This window comes from Urocitellus parryii, chromosome 8 (assembly GCF_045843805.1).
Source record: "Urocitellus parryii isolate mUroPar1 chromosome 8, mUroPar1.hap1, whole genome shotgun sequence".
NCBI classification, from domain to species: domain Eukaryota; kingdom Metazoa; phylum Chordata; class Mammalia; order Rodentia; family Sciuridae; genus Urocitellus; species Urocitellus parryii.
In genome coordinates this window covers 111,390,359-111,414,927 of record NC_135538.1, presented here as the reverse complement: position 1 = coordinate 111,414,927, position 24,569 = coordinate 111,390,359, and the positions used below count along the sequence as shown (strand labels likewise).

At 47.2% G+C, this 24,569-nt stretch overlaps 1 protein-coding gene and 1 pseudogene across 1 annotated transcript in view; both read right to left on the bottom strand.

The window, feature by feature from the left end:
- Positions 1–24,569, bottom strand: part of Kif6 (kinesin family member 6) — a 417,840-nt gene that overhangs the window by 85,029 nt on the left and 308,242 nt on the right. Inside the window, exon 14 of the mRNA XM_077801497.1 lies at positions 4,681–4,789. Coding sequence (XP_077657623.1) covers positions 4,681–4,789 — 109 coding nt within the window. The remainder of the gene's footprint in view (positions 1–4,680; positions 4,790–24,569) is intronic.
- Positions 1,966–2,150, bottom strand: LOC113179086 (large ribosomal subunit protein eL39-like; annotated as a pseudogene).

The window sequence follows — 24,569 nt, the reverse complement described above, 5'->3', positions numbered from 1 at the left end:
ATGAAGGATTTGCCACAAAAGAAACTTCACTGTGTGTTGCCTGGGCACTGATATTTGCCAAGCAAGGGGTCACCAGCCTCTCTCCATTTCATTATACACCATGAGGATGAGTCATGCCTGGAAAATGTAGTGACTGTGAATTGCAATTGTCCTCTACTGAAAAATCTCTCAGAAGAATTGGCTCTCATGCTCTTGTTCATTGAAGGGCGAACATCCTACCAACACGCCAACATCTTGTTTCTGTGTCACAGATAGGCAGCACAACTGCCCCCAGACTGGGGGCCAGAGTTCCGTGTAGCAAAGTATTCAGGTAAAAAGGGAAGAAAAACCCTTCTATTAAGTGTCATGGAATGCACAAGCCATTCATTTTCCCCTTGTGCAATTTGGAATCAGTTCTTGTACTCTAAGGGAGTGGAGAGAATCAGCATTGTGGGTCACCAATAATCCAATCCCTACCTGGGGCATTAGAACCTGCTTGCTATGGCCTAGAGAGACTTTTGAATGGGGGTGATTAATTCCAGGCCCTCTTCTGTGCATTTTGCCAACTGAGACATCAGAACACAGAAATCCATCAGACCACAGTCACCCCTGTGAGAAGGGGAGACGGGAGGCTGAGCTGGGGCCCTGCTTGCTGAGGGCTTTAGAAAAGTGAGACAGAGTAGAGTCAGGGAAGTGACTGAGTGTCCTCCCTAGCCAAGCCCCTCTGGCCTGTGTCTCTTTCTAGGACTGGCCAACAGATGTCCACCCAGGAGCAGAGTGGAAGGGGTCAGGGCTATTGGAAAAGCCTTCCTCCAGGGCACCCTGATCACCTGGGAGCTTTATTTTGGTGTCTGCTGTTGGATCGCGGGCTGTGCAGATTTTATTATGAAGACATTTTCTCTTGGTTCCCTGCCTTAAGTAGCTATGAGTATATAATATCTAATAATTGAATAATCTCCATGAGGGCAAACAAAAGCACCAAGCCTGAGTAAAGAGTAGGATCTGGATTGCACTTTCCTACCCCTGGCTATGAAATAGTCCCTTAATGATTGGTATCATAGTAACATTAAATAGATGTAAAAATTTTTAAAAATGTGGGCCGGTCTACTGACTTTTCATTTGATTTAAAAAGCCTGATTTGCTGCTGGGAAAACCTCTTTGCAGAGTAAAGCTTGGTGAGTCTAATTAATTCCCTTGCAGGGCAGCCAGGGGCACGATGGGATCACTAGTGTTGCAGCTCTCCTGAGTGACCTCCATATGCTTAATCCCCAAACACGTTTGTTGCCTGGGTTGTCAGAACCCTACCACTAGAGTTCGGTTGGCTCTGTATTGATCAGAAACCTTGGTGAGACCATGACATGCTCATCCTGCCCCACCCTCCTACTCCCCACTGGAAATAGACCCAGACTCAGGTGAAACTTAGAACAGGGGCTCACACTTGGTAAGTGTTCCATAAATATGCGTCGACTAAAAGCAGCCAGGCTTGTGAGGAAGCATGCGCACACAGGCAGAGCCCCGGATCGGGAGTCAGCAGGCTTGGATCACGTGCCTCCTGCATGTTTTTATTATGAAGACATTTTCTCTTGGTTCCCTGCCTTAAGTAGCTATGAGTATATAATATCTAATAATTTAATTATATATTAGATATTATATAATATCTAATAATTTAATTCAGGCACCAGGCCTGTTGTAGTGTAAGAAAGACAAAGCATGTGTTCTTATGTCAGTGATTCTTAAACTTGAACATATAAGAATCAAATGATAGTTTTTTTTCCCAAAAGTTTTGCATATTTATTATTGAATCAACCAAAACCAGTACTCCAGTACCCTCATAGCTAAAACAAAAACAAAAACAAAAACAAAAACGAGATTTCCAGTTAAACATGCCCAACTGTCCCAACAGTGGTGACATTTTCAGATTGACCTGGTAAGATGATCGTGACTGTGATACAGAGTAACCGTATGTGCCATTTCATGTGTAATTCCTTACAGATGCAGCTTGGTTCTCCTCCAGTGTCCCCTCTTGGGATTGTACCTGATTTTTATGACCATTTCATATTTCATATGAATCCCTTGGGGATTGGGCTAACTTTGCTTTGTTTCTTTGCCAGGAATCGTTTGATCCTGAAGGTCTCATGAGAAGATGTGGCAAGGGACCAAATGAAATGCATGCACCTCAAAAGGTGAAGAGTCGGTAGATTTTTTAATCTGTAGAGTTTGAGGGATACTACCTCTGAGGTTCTGGATTTCAAGGTCTCCAACCACAGTCTAAGTCAGTGGTTTTCAGATCTGGCTGTTACTGGAACCCACTTTTTAAAAGGGATGCTCAGACCCCAAGTAATTAAATCTGAAGAGCTGGGAGTGCAGCCCAGGTTTTGGAAGGCCTTGAGAGCTCTGCGGGTCATTTTAATGTGAAGCCAGGATTGTGAGCCATGGTGTGAGCCAAGGATCCACATGGGCATGGACACAACTGAGGGCTCTTGGAGGTCGCGACTGGACGAGGCAGTTGTCATGTGGTTGACATGTTCATCTTCAGACAGACAAGGGAGGGGTCCGGCTCTGCGCTGTCTAGCTGGCCACATCACAGAGACATGGCTTACAGGTGGGATAGCACCGTGAGGTTTGTGAGGACCTTGTGGCCATGCTCAGGTCTGTGCCTGTGCCCTTCTCTGCTTGGGAGAGCGCCCTCAGCTTTCACGAGATTCGTTCTCTCTCCCTCCCCGATTCCCTGGTTTTGTTAATTTATTCTTCCCTTCCTTTCAAGTCCACTGCCCGGCTCCGGCGCTGTGGTGAAGGACACGGCAGCGTGCGTTTCTGCGTGCTGGGTGTATATTTGTGATTGACAGGAGCTGTGTTCCCACCCGGGGTGTGCTGTCAAGCTCGATTCCACTGGCATGTGACCATCTAGTCCACATCCCACGTGCTGCGGGCTAATCCACGGGTTTCCCAGGATCTCAGTGAGGGGCACTCAGAGTGTGTCCACTTTCCTCGGCTGCCAGCAACGTGGCTGTAAGCACCCTCACGTGTGTCCCCTTGGGAGCCAGCAGAGCACGTCTTGGGAGCTGTTGGGTCACAGGGTTACAGACTTTTTGACTGAGACAGCTGGACTGCTTTCCAGAATGACCGTACCCCTGTCACCACCCCTGGAGTCCTGAAGCCATCCGATCTTTGCCCCTGCTCAAGTGTGACGGCCATCAGAACCGTGTTGGCCGGGCCCTGGGACCCAGGGCTGTCTGCCTCTGCTTTTCCTCCTCCCTGCCTGCCTTCCGCCCACTCCCTGTGGCGGCTGCCTGGGCTCTTCATCTCCATCCTCAGGATGTCACTCTACCAACTTCTTTGTCACAGAGAAAACAGAGGTCACTTACTTTCCTCCCTCTACTGCTAAGTGTACCAGCGTTGGCCTGGTCTTGACTGGTTTTCTCTTCCTGCTCCCTCGAGGGCTGAGCCCCCCAGCTTAGGATTCCCTTCCTACCTGTCTTCCAGAAGCCTTGCTGCCTTGGCGCCTCTCCTTGTGTCTTAACCTCTCTTGGTCACTGGCTAGCTTCAGTGGCCTAAGCTTGGCCACTCCCCGCCATTCTGAAACCAGCTTCACTTCTCCTTAAGCCCCTCCACCCCTTTTCAAAAAAGTGTCTTTCATCCAGTACAAAACTTTTGAATGCGTTTTCTTTTTCGGTGCTAAGGATGGAACTCAAGGCTTCAGGTGTGTTGGACAAGTGCGCTGCTGCTGAGCTGCACCCCGGCCCAGGAATGCACGAGTCCCTCAATTTCTTCTCATCCTGATCCTTCAACCCAGCCCTCCTCCTGGTGGTCATCTAGATGCCAAGATGCGTCCCACCTCCTACCATCTGACTCCACTGACAACACTCCTTCTCAGAGCTGTCTCTCCTCTTGGCTCTCAGGACACCACTTTCTCCTGGTTCTCTCCTCTCTCTGCTTCTTCTTAGGCCTCCTTTCCCTCTACCCTTCCTTTATAGCTTTCCCCTCTGCTGGGTACTCAAACTGCCACAAGTTCTCCCCTACTTCTCAGACTTCCTTGAATTGTCATCAAGAAGCAGATGCCTCTCAAACCTGGATCTCATTTTAATTCAACGAATCTGGTTGAAAATGTACTGTGTGCCGAGATCCAGAGATGCCTATGATCTATAAAAGTTCTCAGTCTGGATGTGTCTAACTCACAGACTAGCTTCAGCAAATTATGTATCTATAAAGTTTTTCTACTGGGGTCCAGAATCTTAGCTGTCTGCTCCAACTGTGGTCTAGAGAATGTACCACAGGCCCTGAGTCATGAGATGTGCATCTATTTCCTTTGACTAAGAAGTACAGGACAGCCATCGGCAACACCTGGGGTTCTAAGCATATAGCTTGGACCATCGATTTTTTCCCCCTGCCTTTGGAACAGGCATTGATAAAGTCTAAATTAATAAGTATTAATGTATGGCATGAGAATTGTATATAGAATTAGTGCTGCTGGCGACTGCCCCCGTCCTAAGAGTTGCTCACCCTGACAGTACTGGCTTGACGAGGCTCACACATGCAAAGGACAATCATGCCAGGTTGGACAGGATTCACTGCCCATCTCCATGAACACTGTGCCTTTCTGACAGAAGTTACCTTGGGCGGATTAGGAAGGACAGAGCTGCAAATTTTGCAGGCTGTCCTGGCCTGCCTCCCGGGGCCAGCTGCTCTCGGAGACAGCCTTACCTTTGTTTCAGAATCTGTTTGTTGTCATCGATGGTAACGCTGTCAGCATGGTCCCTCTTGAAGATTTCAAAAGCCTCCTGGCGTCCTAATGACATTTCCTCTCTCATCCCTGTTAGGAGACACAGGCAAATGGCCTCAGTCACAGCATCAGGATCCGATTAATTTCATTGTCACTTTAGTCAGACCGCAAAGCCAGCCCTGGCTCCAAGAGGCCCATGGCAGAGAGGCTCTGACCAGACAGGTGGCCCCAGGCTATTCCAGCTGGCTGCTGACCCACTGAGGAGGCCCTTCCAGCCACAGGACACCCACTGCACCCTGCAGGGCTGTGCCTGCATGTCCATGTGACTTATGGGGGATGGGGTTTGGAATGTCTGATCAGAGGAAATGAAAACCAGAGCACCAAGCCCTGGACCGCAGGACATCTGCAAATGCACTTTCTGCCATCTCTCAGGGCCACTTGGCTCCTGGGTTCCTGTCATGCCCGACTCTGGCTTTCTGTTAAATTTCACCCTGAATTTCCAGGCATTTAGTGATAGGAATTATAATACAGACTGGGAGATACAGAATCTAGAAATTTCTGCCCTTAGTTTCCACATAATGATCCATGCTTGCTTTCAGTGACTGGTGAGGGACCTAGGAGCTCCCTGGAGTCAACTTCTCTGTCACAAGACCATGGCAGGAGTCCCTAGCTGATGTCTCAGCATTTCAATGTCCAGCCTGCCCACTGTGAGGCCCTGCCCAGGGCTCAAAATCCAGAGCCTCGGGTCAGAAACCAGGTGGCACCCCTGCACCAGGACCTTTTCATCCCAGTCTCCCAAGGCAAGGGTCAGTGCAGGTGTGAGTCTGAGATGCCCCCTCAGTGACCCCTTCACAACTGGGTTTTGAGTGAATCATTATTATTATTATTATTATTATATTTTGGTACCACGAATTGAACACAGGGGTGCTCAACCCCTGAGCCACATCCCCAGCCCCCTTTTAAAATGTTCTATTTAGAGACAGGGTCTCACTAAGTTGCTTAGGGCCTTGCTGAGTTGCTGAGGCTGGCTTTGAGCTCGTGATCCTCCTGCCTCAGCCTCAATCCCACTAGGATTACGGTGCCCAGCTCAGAGACTTTTAAAAATGCTTCAGCCCTTGGTTCCTGTGCCCGGAAGTTCTTTTCCCCTGTTTCCATCTGCAGCTCTGCTGATCTTCAAAGCCCTGGCTGAGTCTGCCACCTCCATAAAGCTGTCCCCAAACCCAGGCTAAACAAATCCTCCCTGCACTCTGTCCTACTCAGGCACCTGTAACAGGTACAGTCGGGTGGACATCATCCTTCATGACAATCCTTTCTGGGGAAATGCAAGTTTCTCAAAGGTAAGAGATCATATTTTTATGTGAATCTCCGGTGTCTCGTTGGCTGGCTGGCACTGAGATGGTGCCCAACATATGTCTACTAGATGATCTGGTAGGAGCCAAGTGGGCAGGATATGAGCCTTGCTGTAATTGCCACAGGAACACCGTCCAGGGCCTTGAGGCTGTGAGGCCTAGGTGTCCAGAGACTCGCTCATCTGGGCCACATACAGCATCTTTTGCCTGGAAAAACCCTGCTAAGTTCCATCTCCCAGGCTCATCGAGGAACTGGACCAGCTCATCTGACACCAATTTAATCATTACTGTGGTAAAAATAGCACTAGGAAGAATGTCTGAATGGTGAGGTACACAACAACACCCCATCCTTTTCCAATCAGAAGCAAATGGGCATGGCTCATTTCAGTCTCCACATCTGTCCTGCACACTCCAGAATCCGGTGGAGCTGGGAATCGGTTGGTGTGCGACTCTTGAGGATGGGCTCTGAGCACAAGAGATGTCAACACACGGCACTTTTCACCAGCAGAGCCCGTGGGAGTAGAGGGATTCCTTCCCCACTTCTCCCCTGGCCCTGGCTCCTAAAGTGTTCATGAAGGAGAAGGGCTCGTGGCCTTTTCTCTTCTGCCCTCTGCTTTTTTGTGGAGCTGACGGTGTGAATGGGCAGCTGGGTGGGGAAAGAGCCCACTCAGGTTTCCCAGCGCTCATGGTACCATAATGGCAGTCAGTCCTGGGAGAACCTGAATAGCCCCTGGTCTGCCCTGAGTGGACGGTGAGAGCAGAAGGCATATGCAGTGTGAAGCTCAGGAAGTTCGTTTGCAATTATTTTTAAAAATAATCTTAAAAGTTCTAAGAAATCTGGAGCCAGCAGCATAACATCTTATATATGAATCATGAATTACCAAAGATTCAAAATTTAGTAAAGTACACATGTGGGAAAGTGGCATTGGGAATTACTTAGGGACCCTGCTGATGACCAGGAAGATGGCATTAGCTTTCCTCCCGCCATAGAGAAGTATTCTGCAAGTAGGGTTTCCTGACTGTGGGGATCACAGGTGAACGGTGAGGATGGTATGATGGCCTTCATCCTGGCAGCTGGCTCCCTAGGTGCCTGCCCAGGGAGGCCATGGGGAGGGGCTGATCTTGTCCTAGTCTGAGGGGAAAGAGGTAAAGCAAGGCTGAGATGCCTACAGAGCCTTCAGGGAAGGCTACCGTAAGGAGCATGAGACTGGGGTCCACAGAGAGAGGCCCATGGGAAGGACCCCACATGGAGCTGAAGTGTGCGGGCTGGGTCTCCGTCTCAGCCTTCTCCTGTCCATCCCCTTCTGCTCATTGAGAGTCCACATTCGACTTTTTTTTTTTCCATTGTACTAATACATCAGATCTCAGCCAATTTGGGGTCACTCACAACATTAATGAACGACTGTTTCCCCCAACTTTTCATTTATTAGAGCGATGTCTCAACTTCTTTTTCCTAGGAGGGTTTAGAAAGCAGGCTCTTTCTCCTGTGACAAGCTCTTGTCCTGAAGCACACGCTGTATGTGTTAGGAGCAAGAGTGTGTGAAAGCTTACCTTGCTAATGAGACAATCATCTATTTATTTATTCCTTCAAGATGTGTTTATTCATCTTAGGCGCCGTGCTAGGCATGTGACAGAGATGCCAAACCCAAGAAGGCATTTAAAGCTTTGATCTTTGTGTTTAAAGAGTTCAAAGTCTAGTCAGAGAGAAAGGAAAGTGAACAGATAATGACACTGCTGCGAGCTGCAGGGAGTTGTGTCCAGCACCAGGAGACAGGGAGGAAGAGGGGCAGGAAAGTCACTCTGTCGGGGACAGTGGGGGGAGACCGCTGGAGGAGGGGGCATGTGACTTCCTGTGAAGGGATTCTGAAGGTGGTGCACCATTTGCCAGGTGGGGATGAAGAACCAGTGGAGCAGGCAGAGGAGTGTGAATTAAAAGGGCAACCTGACCAATGCGGGTGGTTCTGCCCCTCCATGGGAATGACATTTGCATGGTTACAGAAAAGGAGGGGAGGTAAAGGTGGCCCAGCTTTTAGAGGCAATTAGTTCTGCTCGTCAATAGATTTTTCCAGGGAAAGTAGGTCTGATGGAAAGGGCAAGGTGGGTGGCATCCAAAATGGCCTGCTAGTAGATTCACCCGTGAGATCAGACTCTAATTAGTGCCTATGTTGCCCAAAGCTTTATATTTTTTTTCACAGTATTACAGAAAACCAGAACCCTGAATTCTGTTGACTATTTACATAATGTATTTGATATGTTAATAAGTTCTGTTAATTATTTATACAATTTGTCAGCTCCTAGGGGCAAGGATTCTTGTCAGTTTTGTTTGTGGCAGTGTTTCTAGCACTTGACCAGTCCCTGGTATCATGGAGGAACTCAACTGTCTTCTGTTGATCCTGGGGCCTGGCATGCTAGACAAGTGCTCTGTTACTGAGCTACATCCCAAGCCTTTTCGTAAATGAGTTATTTTGAGACAGAATCTTGAAAGTTGCCTAGGCTGGACTCGAACTAGTGGACATCCCAAGAAGCTGACATTACAGGTCTGTGCCACCAGGCCTGGCACAATTAGATGTCTTTTAAATGAATGAGTGGGCAGATGTCTTCCCTTTTGTTAGACTGTGTTGCTACTGGGGAAGTGAAACAGGCCGGCACTGCCCTCCGCCACCATGCTTCTAGGGGGGGGGGGGGTTCATACCCTCCGTGACGTGTCTTAGAAAACTCAACGCCATCTTCTCCCCATTACAGGTTATTGCACTCAACAGCCCACTGTTAGAGATGAATTCCAACTCCAAGAAGCTTTGATAAAAATGCCACAAGCCTTGAAGGTATCACTATTTTAGGGTGAGCAAAGAAAAATTCTACAATTTGTTGACAACGGGCTAACAGGTCCTACAAAGACAGACATGCTACTTTCGTCCCAAATTGGTCTGTGAGAATCGGCTCCTCATCAAGGTGTAGGGTCTCGGAGTGCTGACCTGCTGTGCTCATTTCTAGCTCTTGTTTGTGTTTTAGTGAATTTCAGCCACAGGTCCCAGCACTGAATCCCAGAAAGTATGGGTGATGACGAGGGCCTCTGGGCTTGCCGAGCTGCAGGGCCACATAAACCTACAGGAGACGCCCCAAACACAACACTGCATTTCCAGGTTGTGGGCTGGTGGAAAAATATTTATAAGACTCAAAGGCATAAACTCTTCTGGATTTTGATACTGATTAAAGAGCACTTTGATAGAAATCGCAGTCAACAGTTTTTATTTATTTATTTATTTATTTTAAAGAGAGAGTGAGAGAGGAGAGAGAGTGTGTGAGAGAGAGAGAGAGAGAGAGAGAGAGAGAGAGAGAATTTTTTAATATTTATTTTTTAGTATTTGGCGGCCACAACATCTTTGTTGGTATGTGGTGCTGAGGATCGAACCCGGGCTGCACGCATGCCAGGCGAGCGCACTACCGCTTGAGCCACATCCCCAGCCCAGTCAACAGTTTTTAAAAACTAGCTTTGGAGTTGGATTTCTGAAAATCAGGCATCTAAATTCACATGTGTTGGCCTCTTATTTTTTAATTCTGTGTGTGTGTGTGTGTGTGTGTGTGTGTGTAATAATATATATATTTATATATATATATATAAAATTATTTATTCATTTTTAAACTTGGTACCGGGGGTTGAACTCAGGGGCACTCTACCACTGAGCAAATCCCCAGCCCTATTTTGTATTTTATTTAGAGACAGGTCTCACTGAATTGCTTAGGGCCTTGCTTTTGCTGAGACTGGTATTGAACTCTTCATCCTCCTGCCTCAGCCTCCTGAGCTGCTGGGATTACAGGCCTGTGCCACCCTGCTGGCCTTAATGCTCTATTTTTTTTGTCATCCTAAAATCCACTTCCTTATTTTGTTAAAGAATATAATTCAGCACTTTGGAAGCCCTCCCCACCCTAGCACAGGAAACCGAATGGCGAGGATAAACAGGGACAGGGGAGTTTGAGCTACAGCCTGGGCCTGCTGTCAGATTGCCTTCAGCCTGGAGCACGTGGGCCACAGCTTATTTTCCTGGCTGCTCCCAAACACCCGACTGCTGCTGAAGCTATTGCTTAAAAATCGACAAAAGTCAAATGATGGAGGGTTGTGTTATTCATGCTGAAAATGATTTCCTACTCAGAGCCAAAAATATATTTTCTTTGGGAGACATTTATTCATGCAAGACTTCAGTTTTCTCTGACTAAAGAAGAGGGGAGGAAAGAAGACCAAGAGGGAGTGATGAAAAGTGAGGGGGTGGCTTCCAAAGGGAGGGGGATTCAGAACACACAGTTTGAGTCTAAACGTACCGGGAGGCTCAGGGCTGGGTGGGGGACCTCTGGCGCTCAGGCAGGCAGGAAGCTGGACTGGGAGGGATGATTATCTAGGGCTTGATGGCAGAGACTTTTGAAATGGAAGGTAAGGGATGGCTGTGATGGAGAGAGAGGACAGACACACCTGCGAGGCTGCGAAGGGACAGGCGAGGGGCTATGTGTTTGCACGTATCTGATATAAGGCTCTGTCGACGTGGAAATCTCTCAGGGGTGGACTTGGAAGTGACACACAAACATATTCTCCCATAAATAATTAGAAAAGGACTCCAACCTGTGTGTGCTGAGGTTAGAATAAATGGGCCAAGGGAAGGAGGAGGAAGGATTTAGATGAGAGACGTCGCAGAGCCAGGGGCAGGACAATCTGTCAAGGTGGAATGTGAAACATAAAAGACCAGAGGTCAGATCTCTCGGACTGACCGAAGAGACTCATCTAACCTACTTCCTGCTTTTGATTGACAACTTCTGGAGTGGGCTAGTGCCAGGAGAGTTATGAGGACCAGAGGAAAGCTCAGAGATCCAACACCCTTGAGAACATTGCCTGTGACAAGGATGTCCCCAAGGCCACAAAGAGGAAATGATCGCTACAGCTAGTATGGAGAGCAAAGGACCCACTGATGCCGGACTGACTGAATGCATGGGAGGGGAGGGCCGACCCATCTCCCAGGAAGATTAGAAGGGACTTCGGAGATGCTGCCTTTACCTTCCTGTCCCTTCTGTGGGGAGGGTGCTGTCGCTTAGGAAGGAGGAGTCTTCTGGAAGGCACATGAAAGGCAGGGCTAGCTCTGTGCAGGCTGGGCCACCACTTTCCCCCTTCACACCAGTGCAAGACTCTGCTCACCCCTGGCAGAGGAAGCTAATTACAGCATTAGCGTTTCCCGCAGCGCTCTCCGGGCAGCCTCCACAGTCAATCATCCCGAGCACAGAAGCTCTTCCTTTAATAGATGGCTTCCAGATTACCAACCAATTAAATGACAACTGCCATTTAATCATAATCACTCCTGTCACTTTGATCATTCCTGAGCTGCCCGTTCCATCACCTCAGGAGCTGACATGCACTGACACGCACACGGCCCCCTACCTAGCACGTCGTCACCCCAGAGTGCCTGGATCACTCAGGGGACCCCCGAGTGGATGCCGAGGAGCCCTGCGCCCATTTCCTCCAGCACCAGGGTGATGGGGGTCACCGCAGTGAGCAGTGCCACTGGTCATGGTTCTGTTTACTTGAAAGGGCCAGGAGCAGCCCAGCTACAATTTAAAGGGCTGTTGGGTGGGTCCAGCAGGATATGGAATCTGAGGATGAGGAGAAGAAAAAAAAAACCACTTAGCCACGGCCAAAGTGGCTGCAGATGTGGAGACCAGAGATCAGATCTTTTGGAGTGACCAAGGACACTCATCTAACCTCCTCCCTGCTTTTGATGGACAACTTTTGGAATGGGCGAGTGCCCCAGGACCTTGGGGTGAAAGGCCTATGCTAGACCCCAGCGATATCACCTGGGCTGGAGTCCTGGGATTATGACTTGCGTTGGAGTTTCCTCGGTTGCCACATGAAAGATGTCAAAGGAAAACCTTTAATTAGGAGATTCTTAGGGCTGGCTTGGACCAGGCCGGAGCAAGGCGGCTTGGCAGGGGCTCTAGGGAGGAGAGCAAAAGGAAAATCTGAAGTGGAAAGCCACATAAACCTTAGGAGACCCACCCAATGGTGGCACCACATCTAAATAAATCAGATGGGCTCCTGACTCCCGGTGCCAGAAATCACACATCCCACCAGCCGCCCACACGGGCCCTGAAGGGCAGGCCTTGAGGACTGGGTGGGGCTAAAGGGGCAGAGCTCAGGGTGGGCTGTGTTTCCCTTTTGTCTTGGTGACTGTCTGATTCACCCTCCTGCTGCTGGGACTCTGTGTTGGCTCTTCCCCTGGGCAGGTGAAGAAAGACCCGGCATGGCATTGGAGTGGACACCCTGGAGAAGCTGAAGGACAGCAGTTTCTAGAGGGTAGTGTTCAGCAGTCACATAAGACTTCTAAGCAGCGGTCCTCAAGGCTTTCTGCAAAAAAAAAAATGCTCATTTTTCCTAGCCTAGCCCCTCTGGAGTCTTTATTTTATGAGTGTTCTCATTCAGGACCAAGTGCCCGTGTGGGCTGCCTGGAGAAGCCCGTGGGTAGATGCAGCCTATCCACTGGGTTGGAAAGCAGCCTGGGTCATGTTGGCACTTCTGGGTTTTGGAGTTAACTCAGGAATCTGGAGGCCAGCAACATTTCCATTAAATGAGACAGCACACTGTGGCTCCTGCTGCCAGGCTAAACTGGATCCCTCATGTCTGCTCTGTTGATTTTAGCCCATGGATGTGGCAGCCCTGAAGAGCCTGAGTGTCTAATTCCATGCCCAAGATTGGGACCAAGCCTGGGAATTTGGGTGGCAGGATGTGTGTGTCCTGACTCCTCGTGGGGAGCAGGGCAGGTGACTGACAGACCCAAGGAAGAGAAAGGCTGGATTCCTCTTCAGTTGAGAAAGAGGCTGCAAATTCTGCAGAACCTGAAACACACAGGGTTCCCTGAAGCTAAGCTGTCTTGGGCCGCTTCCAAAGGACTGGGTAACAGGGTCCTGCCAGCTGGCTGCCCCCTGGTGAGTCTAGTTGTCGTGTCAGCCTGTGCTTTGGAGACAGTGACTGAAGTGTTGCGGACATGCCCTGTTCTCTAGAAATGAGGCACTTCCTATCTATGCCTCATGAGGAAGAGCTCCACTCTAGTCTCAAATTTATCTTCATATATTTTGAAAAAGAGAATTAGAGAACTACCTTGCAGTTCAGTAGCAAAACTGCCTGAAATGTGTGTGGCTTTAAGTAAAATTCTGTTTCCACAGCTTGGAAGTAAGTATAAGGCAAGATGAAGTTTAAATATGCTACTGTTTTTAAGTCCATTGGGGGTATATAGACACAATGGAATATTACTCAATCATAAAGAAGAATGAACTGATGGCATTTGCCAGTAAATGAGTGGAACTGGAGACTATCATGCTGAGTGAAATAAGCCAATCCCCCAAACCAAAGGCTGAATATTCTTTCTGATATGCAGATGCTAACTCACAATAAGTAGCGGGGAGTTGGGTGGATGGAGGAAAGAAGAGAAGTTCACTGGATTAGACAAAGAGGAATGAAGGGAAGGGAGGGGCATGGGAATAGGAAAGATGGTAGAATGAATCGGACAGAACTTTCCTATGTTCGTATGTGAATACACAACCAGTGTAACTCCACATCATGTACAACTACAAGAATGGGATCCTCATTAAATAAGTTATACTCCATGTATGTACAATATGTCAAAATATGCTCTATTGTCATGTATAGCTAAAGAGAAAAAATAAAATAGATGAATAAAAATATGCTACTGTTTTTTTGGGGAAAAAGATGGGGAAATTGTGTGTGTGTGTGTGTGTGTGTGTGCGCGCGCGCGCCTTCTACACACAATAGGGATTATTCCCTATTTCATAAACATGAACTTGATTTCCACGCCTCCATTGGTGTTGGTGAACTGAGCTTATCAAGAACTCGACATGGGCTAGAGGCAGTATATATGCTCTCTCATTTCTTACCATGACCCTGTCAATCAGATAGTAGCTGAAGTTGAAAGAGTTTAAAAGTGACTCTAAGTCAACAGTTGGTAAGTGGCAAAGCCATAACTTCGTCTTAAGTTTGTCTGACTTCAAAATCCTCCATTTTTCTTTTTTTTAGTGGAAAGGGCATATCCATTTTTTAAGTTTTATTGAGTTATGTATAATTGACAAAATCATACATATTTGATGTACAACATGATTTGATAGATGTGTATGTTGTGAAATGATTATCACAATCCAATGAGTGACGACATCTCTCACAGAGTTGTCGTGTGTGTGGGGGGTGTGTGGTGTGGGGTGTGTGTGTGTGGGGGGCCGGGGGGTGTGTGAGTGGTGGGTGGTGGTGGTGGGGAGAACACAGAAGACCTACCCTTAGTAAATTTCAAGCCTATAACCCAGTGTTATTGAACTCCAGTCACCATGCTGCTCATTTTATTCCTCAGGACTTCAGTCATCTTATAACTGAAAGTTTGCACCCTGTGACCAACAGCTTCCCATTTCCCCCACCCCTGGCAACCACCATCCTTCTCTGTTTCTATGAATTTGACTTTTTCCAAAATGCTCCTTTCTCCTGCTGTGTTGCTAAGTGAAACTCATTTGCCAAGAAGTAATGACCTCGTAACTGCCCGCAGGCCACTGATGTCAGTCCTGTGGGGTCAGGAGATCCGAGATGGTAAAGAAAGTAAGGAAACTTGGGAGGGTTGTGAGCTGGGTGGGGGCCGACAGCCTTCAGGGCAGATGATGGTTCAGAAGAGCGGGAGGTCTCTGAGATGGGGCCCGGGAGCTGCTTCCTTGGGAAACTGAGGTGGGGGCTGGGGAGCATGAGGGTCAGACTTTGGAAAAGCAGAGCTGGATGGCTGGTCCTGACGCCTTGACTCTGCCATTAGGGACTCTGGTTAGCAGACTGACAGGTTTGATTAATGATCGTTCCCTAATCTATACAGAACTTGGGCTCTGAAAAGTGTTCATGATAAAGTGTTTTTTTTTTTTTTCCCTCCTCCTTTTCTCTCTTTTCTTTTTTGGTACTAGGGATGAAACCCAGAGGCACTTTACTACTGAGCGATATCCTCAGCCCTTTTAATTTTTTATTTTGAGATAGGGTCTCATTAGGTTGCTGAGGCTGGCCTCCCTCTTGCCGTCTCCTGCCTCAGCCTCCCAAGTTGCTGGGATTACAGGCTTGGGGAATCACGCTGGGTTTCTGCATTTGAAATGGCCATGTTAGGACTTAAGTCAGAGAGTGGATACTACAGAGCAGAAAAGGAGTCAGGGTCTAGGTTCTAGAGGGTGGGCTTTGGGTAGCCATGAAAAAGAGGCGAGAGAGACCCAGAAGACCATCATCTCTCTGACTTCTCTGTCGCCTGGCTGCTTCTTCCCTGGAATGCACTTTATTGTTAAAACATAACATTTGTTTATTCCCCAGGCAGAGAGTGAACTGGTGACGCTGACCACGAGTACTGTCCATAGTACTGGGTATCTATCTACTCCACTGACGACCCTTTTCTATGGTGGAGATAAAGAAAAGAAACATTGGGGGCTGGGGTTGTGGCTCAGTGGTAAAGCATTTGCTTAGCATGCACAGGTCCATGAGTTGGATCCTCAGCACCACATAAAAACAAATGAATGGAATAAAGGTATTGTGTCCAATTAAAAAAATAATATTAAAAAAAGAAAAGGAACATTGTCCTTGACTGTACAGTTGAGTGGTGGAAGTATAAAAAGGTCCAAGCTTATGTTAGACATCTGGAGAAACTTCTAGACAATGCACTGACAACCACCTGGTAGAGAGGGTGTACAGGGAGCAAAAAAGGGGTACTATTGCATTGCGAAGGGATTTCTCAGGGCACTTCCAAGGAGCAGGAGCTGGAGGAGAGGGGTCGGTGTTAGGGAAGAGAGTGGCCAAGACAGAGGTATGCAGAGGAGCCTGTGGGCGCAGGGCCGGCTCAGAGATTCACTGGCACGACCCTGGGGTTTGTTTTGTCTGCTGGGGGAATTTGGGCCAAACATCTAGGATCAGATACCACCTCACCCAGCTGCCTGTTTGCCCCCTGGAGCTTTCCACAGGCTTGTCCCTCGGATGAGTGACTGCTCTGTAATTCTTGTTCAGTGGCTGGGGAAGGAGGCAGGATCTGGAGTCGGAAGACACAGGTTTGAGTGCTGAGCTGTATGACGAGGCCCTGCTGTAGACATTGCCCTGCGTCTGGGGCTCGTCATCTGCATAATAAAGCTCATGATTCCCAGGTCACACCCTGAAGGATCAACAAGAGCGGGGAGCACTTTGTGCACATCTCCACTTCAGAACCACCGAATCCCTTTAGAAAGATTTATTCCCAGGACCATCTCACCTTCTCCCTCCCACCCCAAATCCACGAGTCACCCCTGGAAGCCCCTTCAGCTCCAAGCGCACTGCCTGGGACACAGGAGGCGCTCCAGACAAGATCTGTCAACTGGATGAGCAAAGAGGAGACATCTCTGGTGAAACTCTTCTCCTTAAAAGTGCTGCTTGTTAAGCTGAGCACAGTGCAAATCTCAAGCTCATTTTTCTGTGTCTATATTCTACAATAAAAATAAAGAAAACAGCAAATGGCAGCTATGAATCATTTATTTAAAGCTCTCCGACAGAATGAATGGCTAAATGTGGACTACACTATAAACAGTGGAAGTGAAAAAATGAGTTATAATTATCCTAACTAATAATGAGTCCTCTGAAAACCTACTCGCAGCGAGCTGTTTAGAGGGTAGAGCTACTTCAACACAGTAGAACTCCGAAGGTAGCTTCAGATTGTGGGGTAGCAACGTGGGGACAGCGGCTCACGGTTGGCTCTGTGGCTTCTGCCAGCCCCGCGCACTCCTCAGTCGCAACCTCACTCATTGGGGGAATTCGTGCCTCAGAACAGGGGCTCCTTGTCTTCCCACCACCGTGTCTACCGTGGACTCTCACCCATGCCCAGGGTCCATCCTTCCCTCTGGTGACAATGGAATGGGCGTCTGCCGTCTTGTCAAAGGCCAACCCTCCAGCTGGGCTCTGGTTCCCAAACTCCCCCACTGGCCTTTCTTCCTCCCTCACCCCCTTTTCTCTTTTCTGAGCATTTTCTTCCTCTTCCTTGGATTATTTCCATCAGCACAAAAACACATTTCAAAATTCTTTTTAGAGTTAGATACAGATATATTTGAATTTCTAGGGGCAAAGTGGGAGGTTCGTTCATGTTCTCAGGCCTTGATTTCATTGGTGAAAACGAAGAGAAGATCCTCTACTTACAGTGGGATGGACAGAGGAGGGCATCTAGAGACTCAGGAAAAAGTACTCTGCATAAAACTCTCCCTCTGCTCCCTTAACCTGGCAGTGTCTTCCCGCTCCCGAGGACCCCCCACAGGGTTTTCACAGTCACCGTCTCAGTGGCCTCCCCTCCTGTCTCTCCTTACTGTCTGGTCCACCCTTTTGAGGTCCTTGAATTGCCCAAACCAGTGGACTATTTTCTGTTCTTGTTTTAGTTGACCTCTCAGTAAGTGGCAGAGCAGTACAGTTAGGGAGGTGTGTGTGACAGGTGATGGCCAGTGGGCTGTGAATGGCAGCAGTTTGTGTCACCTCCCAGCTAGAACACCACAGAGCCCCTGTGCAGACAGTCCTCCCTGCTCTCACTTCCCTTGGTCTGGTGATGGGAGTAGTGTCCCTGGTGAACGTGACCAGATGACCTACCCCGCTGGCCCACACTCTTCATGCAGTGTAACCGCTGAGGTTTACTGTTGGTTTATTATAAGAGCATGACCTGGTCTACCCGACCCATACGCAACAGCTGACCCGGGGCCCTCCTGCCTGAAGCACTTCCTTCTCTGGCCTTCTGTGATCCTCACTCCCAACGTCCCCCCTCCCCACTACCCATTTTTTTGGATTTTTTTTCCAATGCCATCTGCCATCTGCCCCCCCTGCGACATATTCTCACACAGGAGCCTGAGGGGACTTCTAGGAACACAGTCACGTCGCTGTTGTTGAAACTCTCCAGCGGCTTCCCAGGGCAAACCCCAACCTGGACCAAGCCAGTCTCCTTGGTCCAGCAAGAGGCAGGCTCCCGGCAGCCCAGGCCCTCCCTGGCCTCCTCCTCTCCCTCCACCCAGGTCTCCTTGGCTCACACCGTGTTTTCTCGCTCTCTGGCCTTCTCCTGGGTCCTGAGCCATGTCAACACTGTTCCTATTGGTGGACCTTTGCACGGGCCTTTTGTTTCTCTGGGATGTTCTTTCCCTGGATCTTCATGATTATCATCTCAGTATTCAGTTCTCAGCTCAGGCCTCCTTCCTTGTTTTCCTGTTTTATGTCCTTTCTAGAATTCACCACCATCTGAAACTAAATGCACTTATGCACTGTGTTGAGTGAAAGCTCCACAATGGCTAACCTACGTTGGCCACTTCTTCTCCAGAGTGGGGAGGAAAAAAGGAAAGAGAAGGAGGGAGAGGTGGTGGGAAGAATCACGATTCTACTTGACAAGGTCCTCTGAAAGGTACCAGATTGGCACCCTTGTCCCTGCCTTCCTGCATCAAGCCCAAACTGCTGCCCTATGAAGATCCCGACCCCTGGTCTGAACTCTCTCCTCTCCACACCCACAATCAAAAATTAAAAAATAACCCTCTGTTTAGGGGTCCTGGCTGGGACCAGCATCCACAGGCCCTGGCTGAGCAACATCCAGAGGAACCATCTGGCACCACCTCACTCTTCCACTCTCTCTCACTAGGTTTTCAGTTTTGTGGTCGTGACTTATTGTTTGTACTCCCTGCATTTTAGACCTATAAATACTTACTTCTAAATGGAGCCAAACTACCCATCACATAGAAATGGTGAAGCTTCTGGTGGGAGCAGCCTCCTAGCCTTTCCCCTGGCAAGAGTCACATTTCAGAGCGGCGGGGAGGGGGCAGAAGAGACTATCTGGGGCTGTGTGGTGTCACAGAGTACTGTGGGGCCAGCCATGTTAGTATCTGTGCCTGGCATTTGTGCCTCCGCAACTGGGCAGTAAGTCGCCATCACGAGATGTTCATATTCAGCCCCTCGGAGGGGTTTCTAGGAACTGTTCCTACATCCACTGTCTTGCAGGAGTTCAGGGAGGACTGCGGTCATTACAGAAGCAAGTCCTAAAAATGTGCACTCCCATATGAGGTGCATACCCAGGGGTAAGAACACACAGAAAACAGTACTTCACTTTTTCTGATGATCAAGGCTAAACTTGCCCATTGTAGAAAATTCACAAAGTTTGAAATGGTATAAAGAAGAAGAGAGGAAAACCCCACTCACAATCCCTTCACCTCCCCTCCAGGTCTCCCTGTGCTTTGTTTTACTACATAGATAAGATCATAATGTACATCCATCAAAGAGTGCTGCGAGGCCACTTTTTTTTGTAGCCTGTTTATTTCACTCAATATAATCTCACAATCCTTTTCATATCATTAAAATCTTCATAAATATTACTTTTTATAGCTGTATAATATATCATCATCATAGTCCTTTCCCCAACATGGGACATGTACATTGTTTTATATATAGGCTACATAAATAAATGATGTTGCACCGAGTGTCTTGTTGCATAAAGATCAGTCCACATTTAATTAATTGCTTCAACAAGTATTTACAGTGGTCATTATATGTCAGTTACTGTTCTTGGAGTTGGGAATTTGGCGGCGAACAAAGGTTCGTTTCCTCTGGTGAGCTGACATTTTACTGAGGTCAACAGATAAGAGAAGCAAATAATAAACACATACAATTAATCAGCTCTCTGAAGAAGGCTAATGGAAGTAGGTAATGGGAAGTAATGACGAGGTAGGGATGGCCAGGAGGCTCTTTCACTGAGGAAGACCAGAAGGAGGCTTCTCTGAGGCAGGGTGCTCGCACATTATTTCTGTAGCTTGTTTCCCAGAAGGAGCTGCAGAATTAAAATCCTTGTTTTCTAAGAAGCCAGTGGATTCCCTGACAGTGTTCTGGGGGAGATAAGTGCTGTCAAAACGAACCCCACGAGGGCATGATCTTGAACTCACTACTTCATTGCTCTGGCCCTTGGCTTCCCTATGGAAGTGGAAGTACGGGGACCTGCATGTGTGTGCGGTGGGGGCAGGAGAATGGGGTGGCTGTGGGAAGGGGACGTTAAGGTTCCTGCACCCCAGAAACACCAGGTCAGGGAGCAAGCACAAGTCACAGAAAAGGGAATGATCAGGCTGCGAGAGGCTGCAAAGCATCCCAGTGGGAAAACTTAACTGAAGGAAGGTTCTGGGAGGTGTGGTGTGAAAGATGGTACGAATACTCTGTCTGGCACCCACTAGGTGGCCCATAATACCTGCTGGATGGAGGAGTCCCAACCTCTTGAGAAGAGCTTTGTCTAACTAGGTCCTACCTCCCACAGTTTCTACCACCTCCCAGAAATGCCATCAGTTATGAATCTGTCAACTGACTGATCCATTCACAAGGTCAGAGCCCTAGTGATCCAGTGACTTCCCAAGGCCCACCTCTGAACACTGCTGCACTGGGGACCACGCCTTCCACACACATGCTTTTGGGAGACATTCCAGGTCCAAAACATAACAGGTGGTGTCCTTGGTTTCTTCACTCATAAAACGGGCCTGATGGTGTCTACTTCCTAGGCTATTTTGAAGATTAAAAGTGATTGACTTGGAAAAACACAGCGCTGTACCTAGTGCACTGAAGGGTCTTCATAAATGCTTGTTCCTCTCCCTCATCTTGTAGACTTAAGTAGAAAAGGGTCTGGGATTGTAAGAGGCAGGCACTGAGGACCTCAAGGTGGACTGTGTCTCTCAAATCCCCCAGAGCGGGACCATTATCTGCTTACACACCATCACTTGGACTGTGCTCTTTTGAGTTCTTCAGTCTAGAGTAATAATTATTTTTTGCATAGAAAATATCTAATGTGTGTTGATCTTGACAACAAACTCCAAGAAGGAGTTTCACCACTCTAATGGACAGTTAATGACACGTAAAGTCATGAAGTCATCCGTTCTAGCATCAGATTTCAAAGCTCTTTTCTTCACTTGAGGAGGTTAAACTGAGTTGGAACACAGCTCAGATTATGTCCCAGCCTCCTGCCTGTCCTCCCCGGCCACAGGCCCTGGTCTCATCTCTGTGCCAGGTCACACTCTCTTCCAGCATACCTTTCTTATCCAGTTGGTGGCTCTTTTTAAGGTGTGTCACCCTGAGGACAGGGCACTCCTTGTTTATGTGGTGCCTCATCTGGAGTGCCTAGTCTGGGGCAGGATGCACACATCAAACGCTGCCACCAGCAGAGCCTTCCCTTTCCAGGCTTCCAGTGACAGCTGAGGGCCCCTCACCCTGAGGCACCTATAGAAGCCACTTGTCTGAAATACCTGCCCCTGGCTCCATGGCTCCCACCTGTGCTTGTCCTCTGTTTATTTATTTATTTATTTTTTGCCTTGTTCCTTCATGTGGTCACAGCACACGAGCAGCTTTTCTCTGGGAACTTGCATTAATAGCTTTTGTCTGATTTCTCTGCTCACTGTTTTCTTTCTTTCTTTTTAAATCCTGTCTTTTTAAAAAGCCAGGAGCCGAACTGGATTGTGGAAAGTGATGCCAAGTCATGGGGCCCTAATTGCCCCCATCTGCTCTATGGCAGGAAGAGGAGGAGGAAGGAATGGGTGCTTCAGGATGATGAAGAAGCAGCTAAATTTGATTTGCTTAAAAACTCCAATTGGCACTCGTCTGTGGTGGAAATGTTCGCTGGCAGACGCCTCAGGCCGAGTTAACTGTTGGTGGCTGGTGTGGCTGGGTAGGAAGACTGGCCTCTGCTCTGCTCAGGAAGCTGCCTCCGACTTCCTTGGGTTCACTAACGAGCCTCGGGTTGCCTTGGGCTGTAATTTGCTCTCTGGATATAAAGAATGTAAAGAGAGAACAGGCTGAAAGCCCCTCTGGCTGGGCTTCCTCTTGTTACAAACAACCAGTCTTTGAACTTGTAATTACGAGTCATGGGGCACCCAGTCTGGTGCAAAAGTGACTCATTTTAACTAAATTATCAGTTTTGTCCTGTTACCAAATGCTATGATCAACCATTCTGTATTAAAGAAAGAAAGAAAAAAAAAAGGAACATTTTTATTAAAAGAGCAGGATGTGTAGAAAGAGAGCAAACTGTACTATGCTTTCCAGACGTATGGACCAAAGTCAAGCTCAGGCCCAGAGTGAGCCAAGCAACAAAATAAACAGTAGAAAATGGCACAGAAAGCAAGCGATCAGGAAAATTCATTTCAGAATTGATGCATAATCAGCCTTTGGAGCCAGAGCAGAAGATTCCTCCAGTCTATGATTTGTGGGCATTCCCCCCGCCCCCTCCCCCCCTAATTCTCTTGGGCCTGCTGGAAGAAAGATCTTTCTTTGGGTTGAATCCACACTTTGTTAAAGAGTCAGTGATGACAGATGCCTCTGTGTTGCTCAAAGCTAGTTACTTAGACAGATGGACTGACAGACACAGCAATCATATTAAATAAATGGGTCTAGTGATGGGTCCATGGTGGAAGAATTCCGAGACCTTCCATTAGAGAGCCTGCTCCTGAGGGCACCTGCTCCATTAGTGCTTTTTGGCAGAGGAAACACTGAGATGCTCATTATCTCTATTTGCTGCAAAAGTAGTAACTAATCTGAAAAGACAATTTTTCTTCTCTGATGCCTTGGGTATGATTAGCCCTGCCCAGGACTACAGTAAGGAGAAATGCACCCAGAGAAGATTGGAAGGCTACATGATGGTCCAAGTGTGTGTTTGAGATTTAAAATAAAATCTTTTTAAATAGCTGCCCATTTCTTCTGCACCACTGAAGAAGACACCATAAGCTACAGGGGGAATTTGGCTTGGGGTTAAACTGTCTGACTTCCAAATTTTACATCCTTTCCAAATTACTTTCAATTTAAAAACTGCTTTTCTCGTTTCTTGAATCCATTACTTCTTGTTCCTCCCCCCAGCAATAATGGTTACCAGAAGGCTGCTCTCATATGTTTCCCAACCCCCAAAATAAAATCTATTAATCAATCACTTTCATGACTCCTCCAGGAAGAAAAATTAACTTACTCCTTTCTTGCATTCCTTCACATTCATTTCAATACATAAGAAGTGTGTGTTTTGTGAAAATAAGCAGCATTCACGGAAGTGCTAAGCTGGATTGTCCAAGAAGAGTTTGGAAGAGGCCAGCCTTAAGCCAGGATTTGCTTCAGGGCCAGTTAGATCTTGTTTGATGCTATTAATGAAAGGAGTGGGCTGAACAATCAATCGTAGTAGAGATGCATTGAGCTCTACTCTACCAGTTATTAGGGGAGGAGAGAGGACAGAGGCACAGGTGATGAGCAGACAGGTGGTACTGGTTGGCTGGCCAAACATCAATGCCAAGTCTCTTCACCTGTGCCTTCTGCTCTCTGAATGGCCAACACTTTCCAGTAAAGACAGAATGCACACCATGCATTTAATTTTACGTTTCCTAGTATATGTATTAACAATGTAAAAAGAATAGGTGAAATTAATTTTGATAATGTATTTTATATAACTCGATATATCCCAAATAGAATTTCAACGTGTAGTCAATATTTGTAAAATGATTTAAATATTTTACTTTTGTGTTTTCTATTTTATACTAAATCTTTGAACTACTTTGCATATTTTATACTTATAAGTATATACCATATATAAGTTACACATATATACGTATAAAAATCACATCTCAATTCAGATGCTGAATTTACACCAGAAACTTTGGATCTCTATTTCATGAAATTTATCATTATAAAATGTACACATACTTGAAGATTTTCCAGTGGCCAAACTGAGTACCAAACAATATTGTCCTTTAATACATAGGTTAAAATTGACAGGACTGTCCAATTAAATGTTTGTTTCTGTGCCACACTAGAAACAATGAATGCACCTGTTGACACATGTACTACAACAGAAATATGAGACCATGCTATGACTAGAGTGAAATACAGTCCTACCAAAATAACAAAACCTGTATATATGTATATTATAATTTGAATATATATATAACTATATATATATATATTTTTTCTTATTGCTTCTACTTTTATAATTGAGTAAAATCAATACAATCTAAGTAAAATTAGAAACTCAGTGCCTCAAGTGCCCCAGCCAAATTTCAGGTACTCAATAGTAATAAGAGTGAACGGCTACCATACTGAGCAGCTTAGTGCTAGCTGATGGAGGAGTCTTAGATGCATGCCCTAGGCCTTCTTTGTGACCTAAGTTATCTCTGTGGTTCATTCCTGGCCAAAGAAAATGTATAAGAAAGTTTAAGTGGAGTAGCAGAGTGTGTTCTGGGAAGGCCTCTGTTTTCCTGAGAAAGGAATAAGCTCAAGAGAAAAATTTACTGGCCTCATTCTTTTCTCTCTCTTCTTGCCTTAAATGTGAACACTGTGTGATATCTAGAGCCCCTGAGCCATCCTGAGGAAACTTACAGGAGGATGAAAAGTCAGTGTGCTCAGATCGATGAGCCAATCACCGAGACTCCAATAATAATAATAATTGAGCTGATGGACCAACTCTGAGATCACCTACCCTTGACTTTCTTGATAGGAATACAGC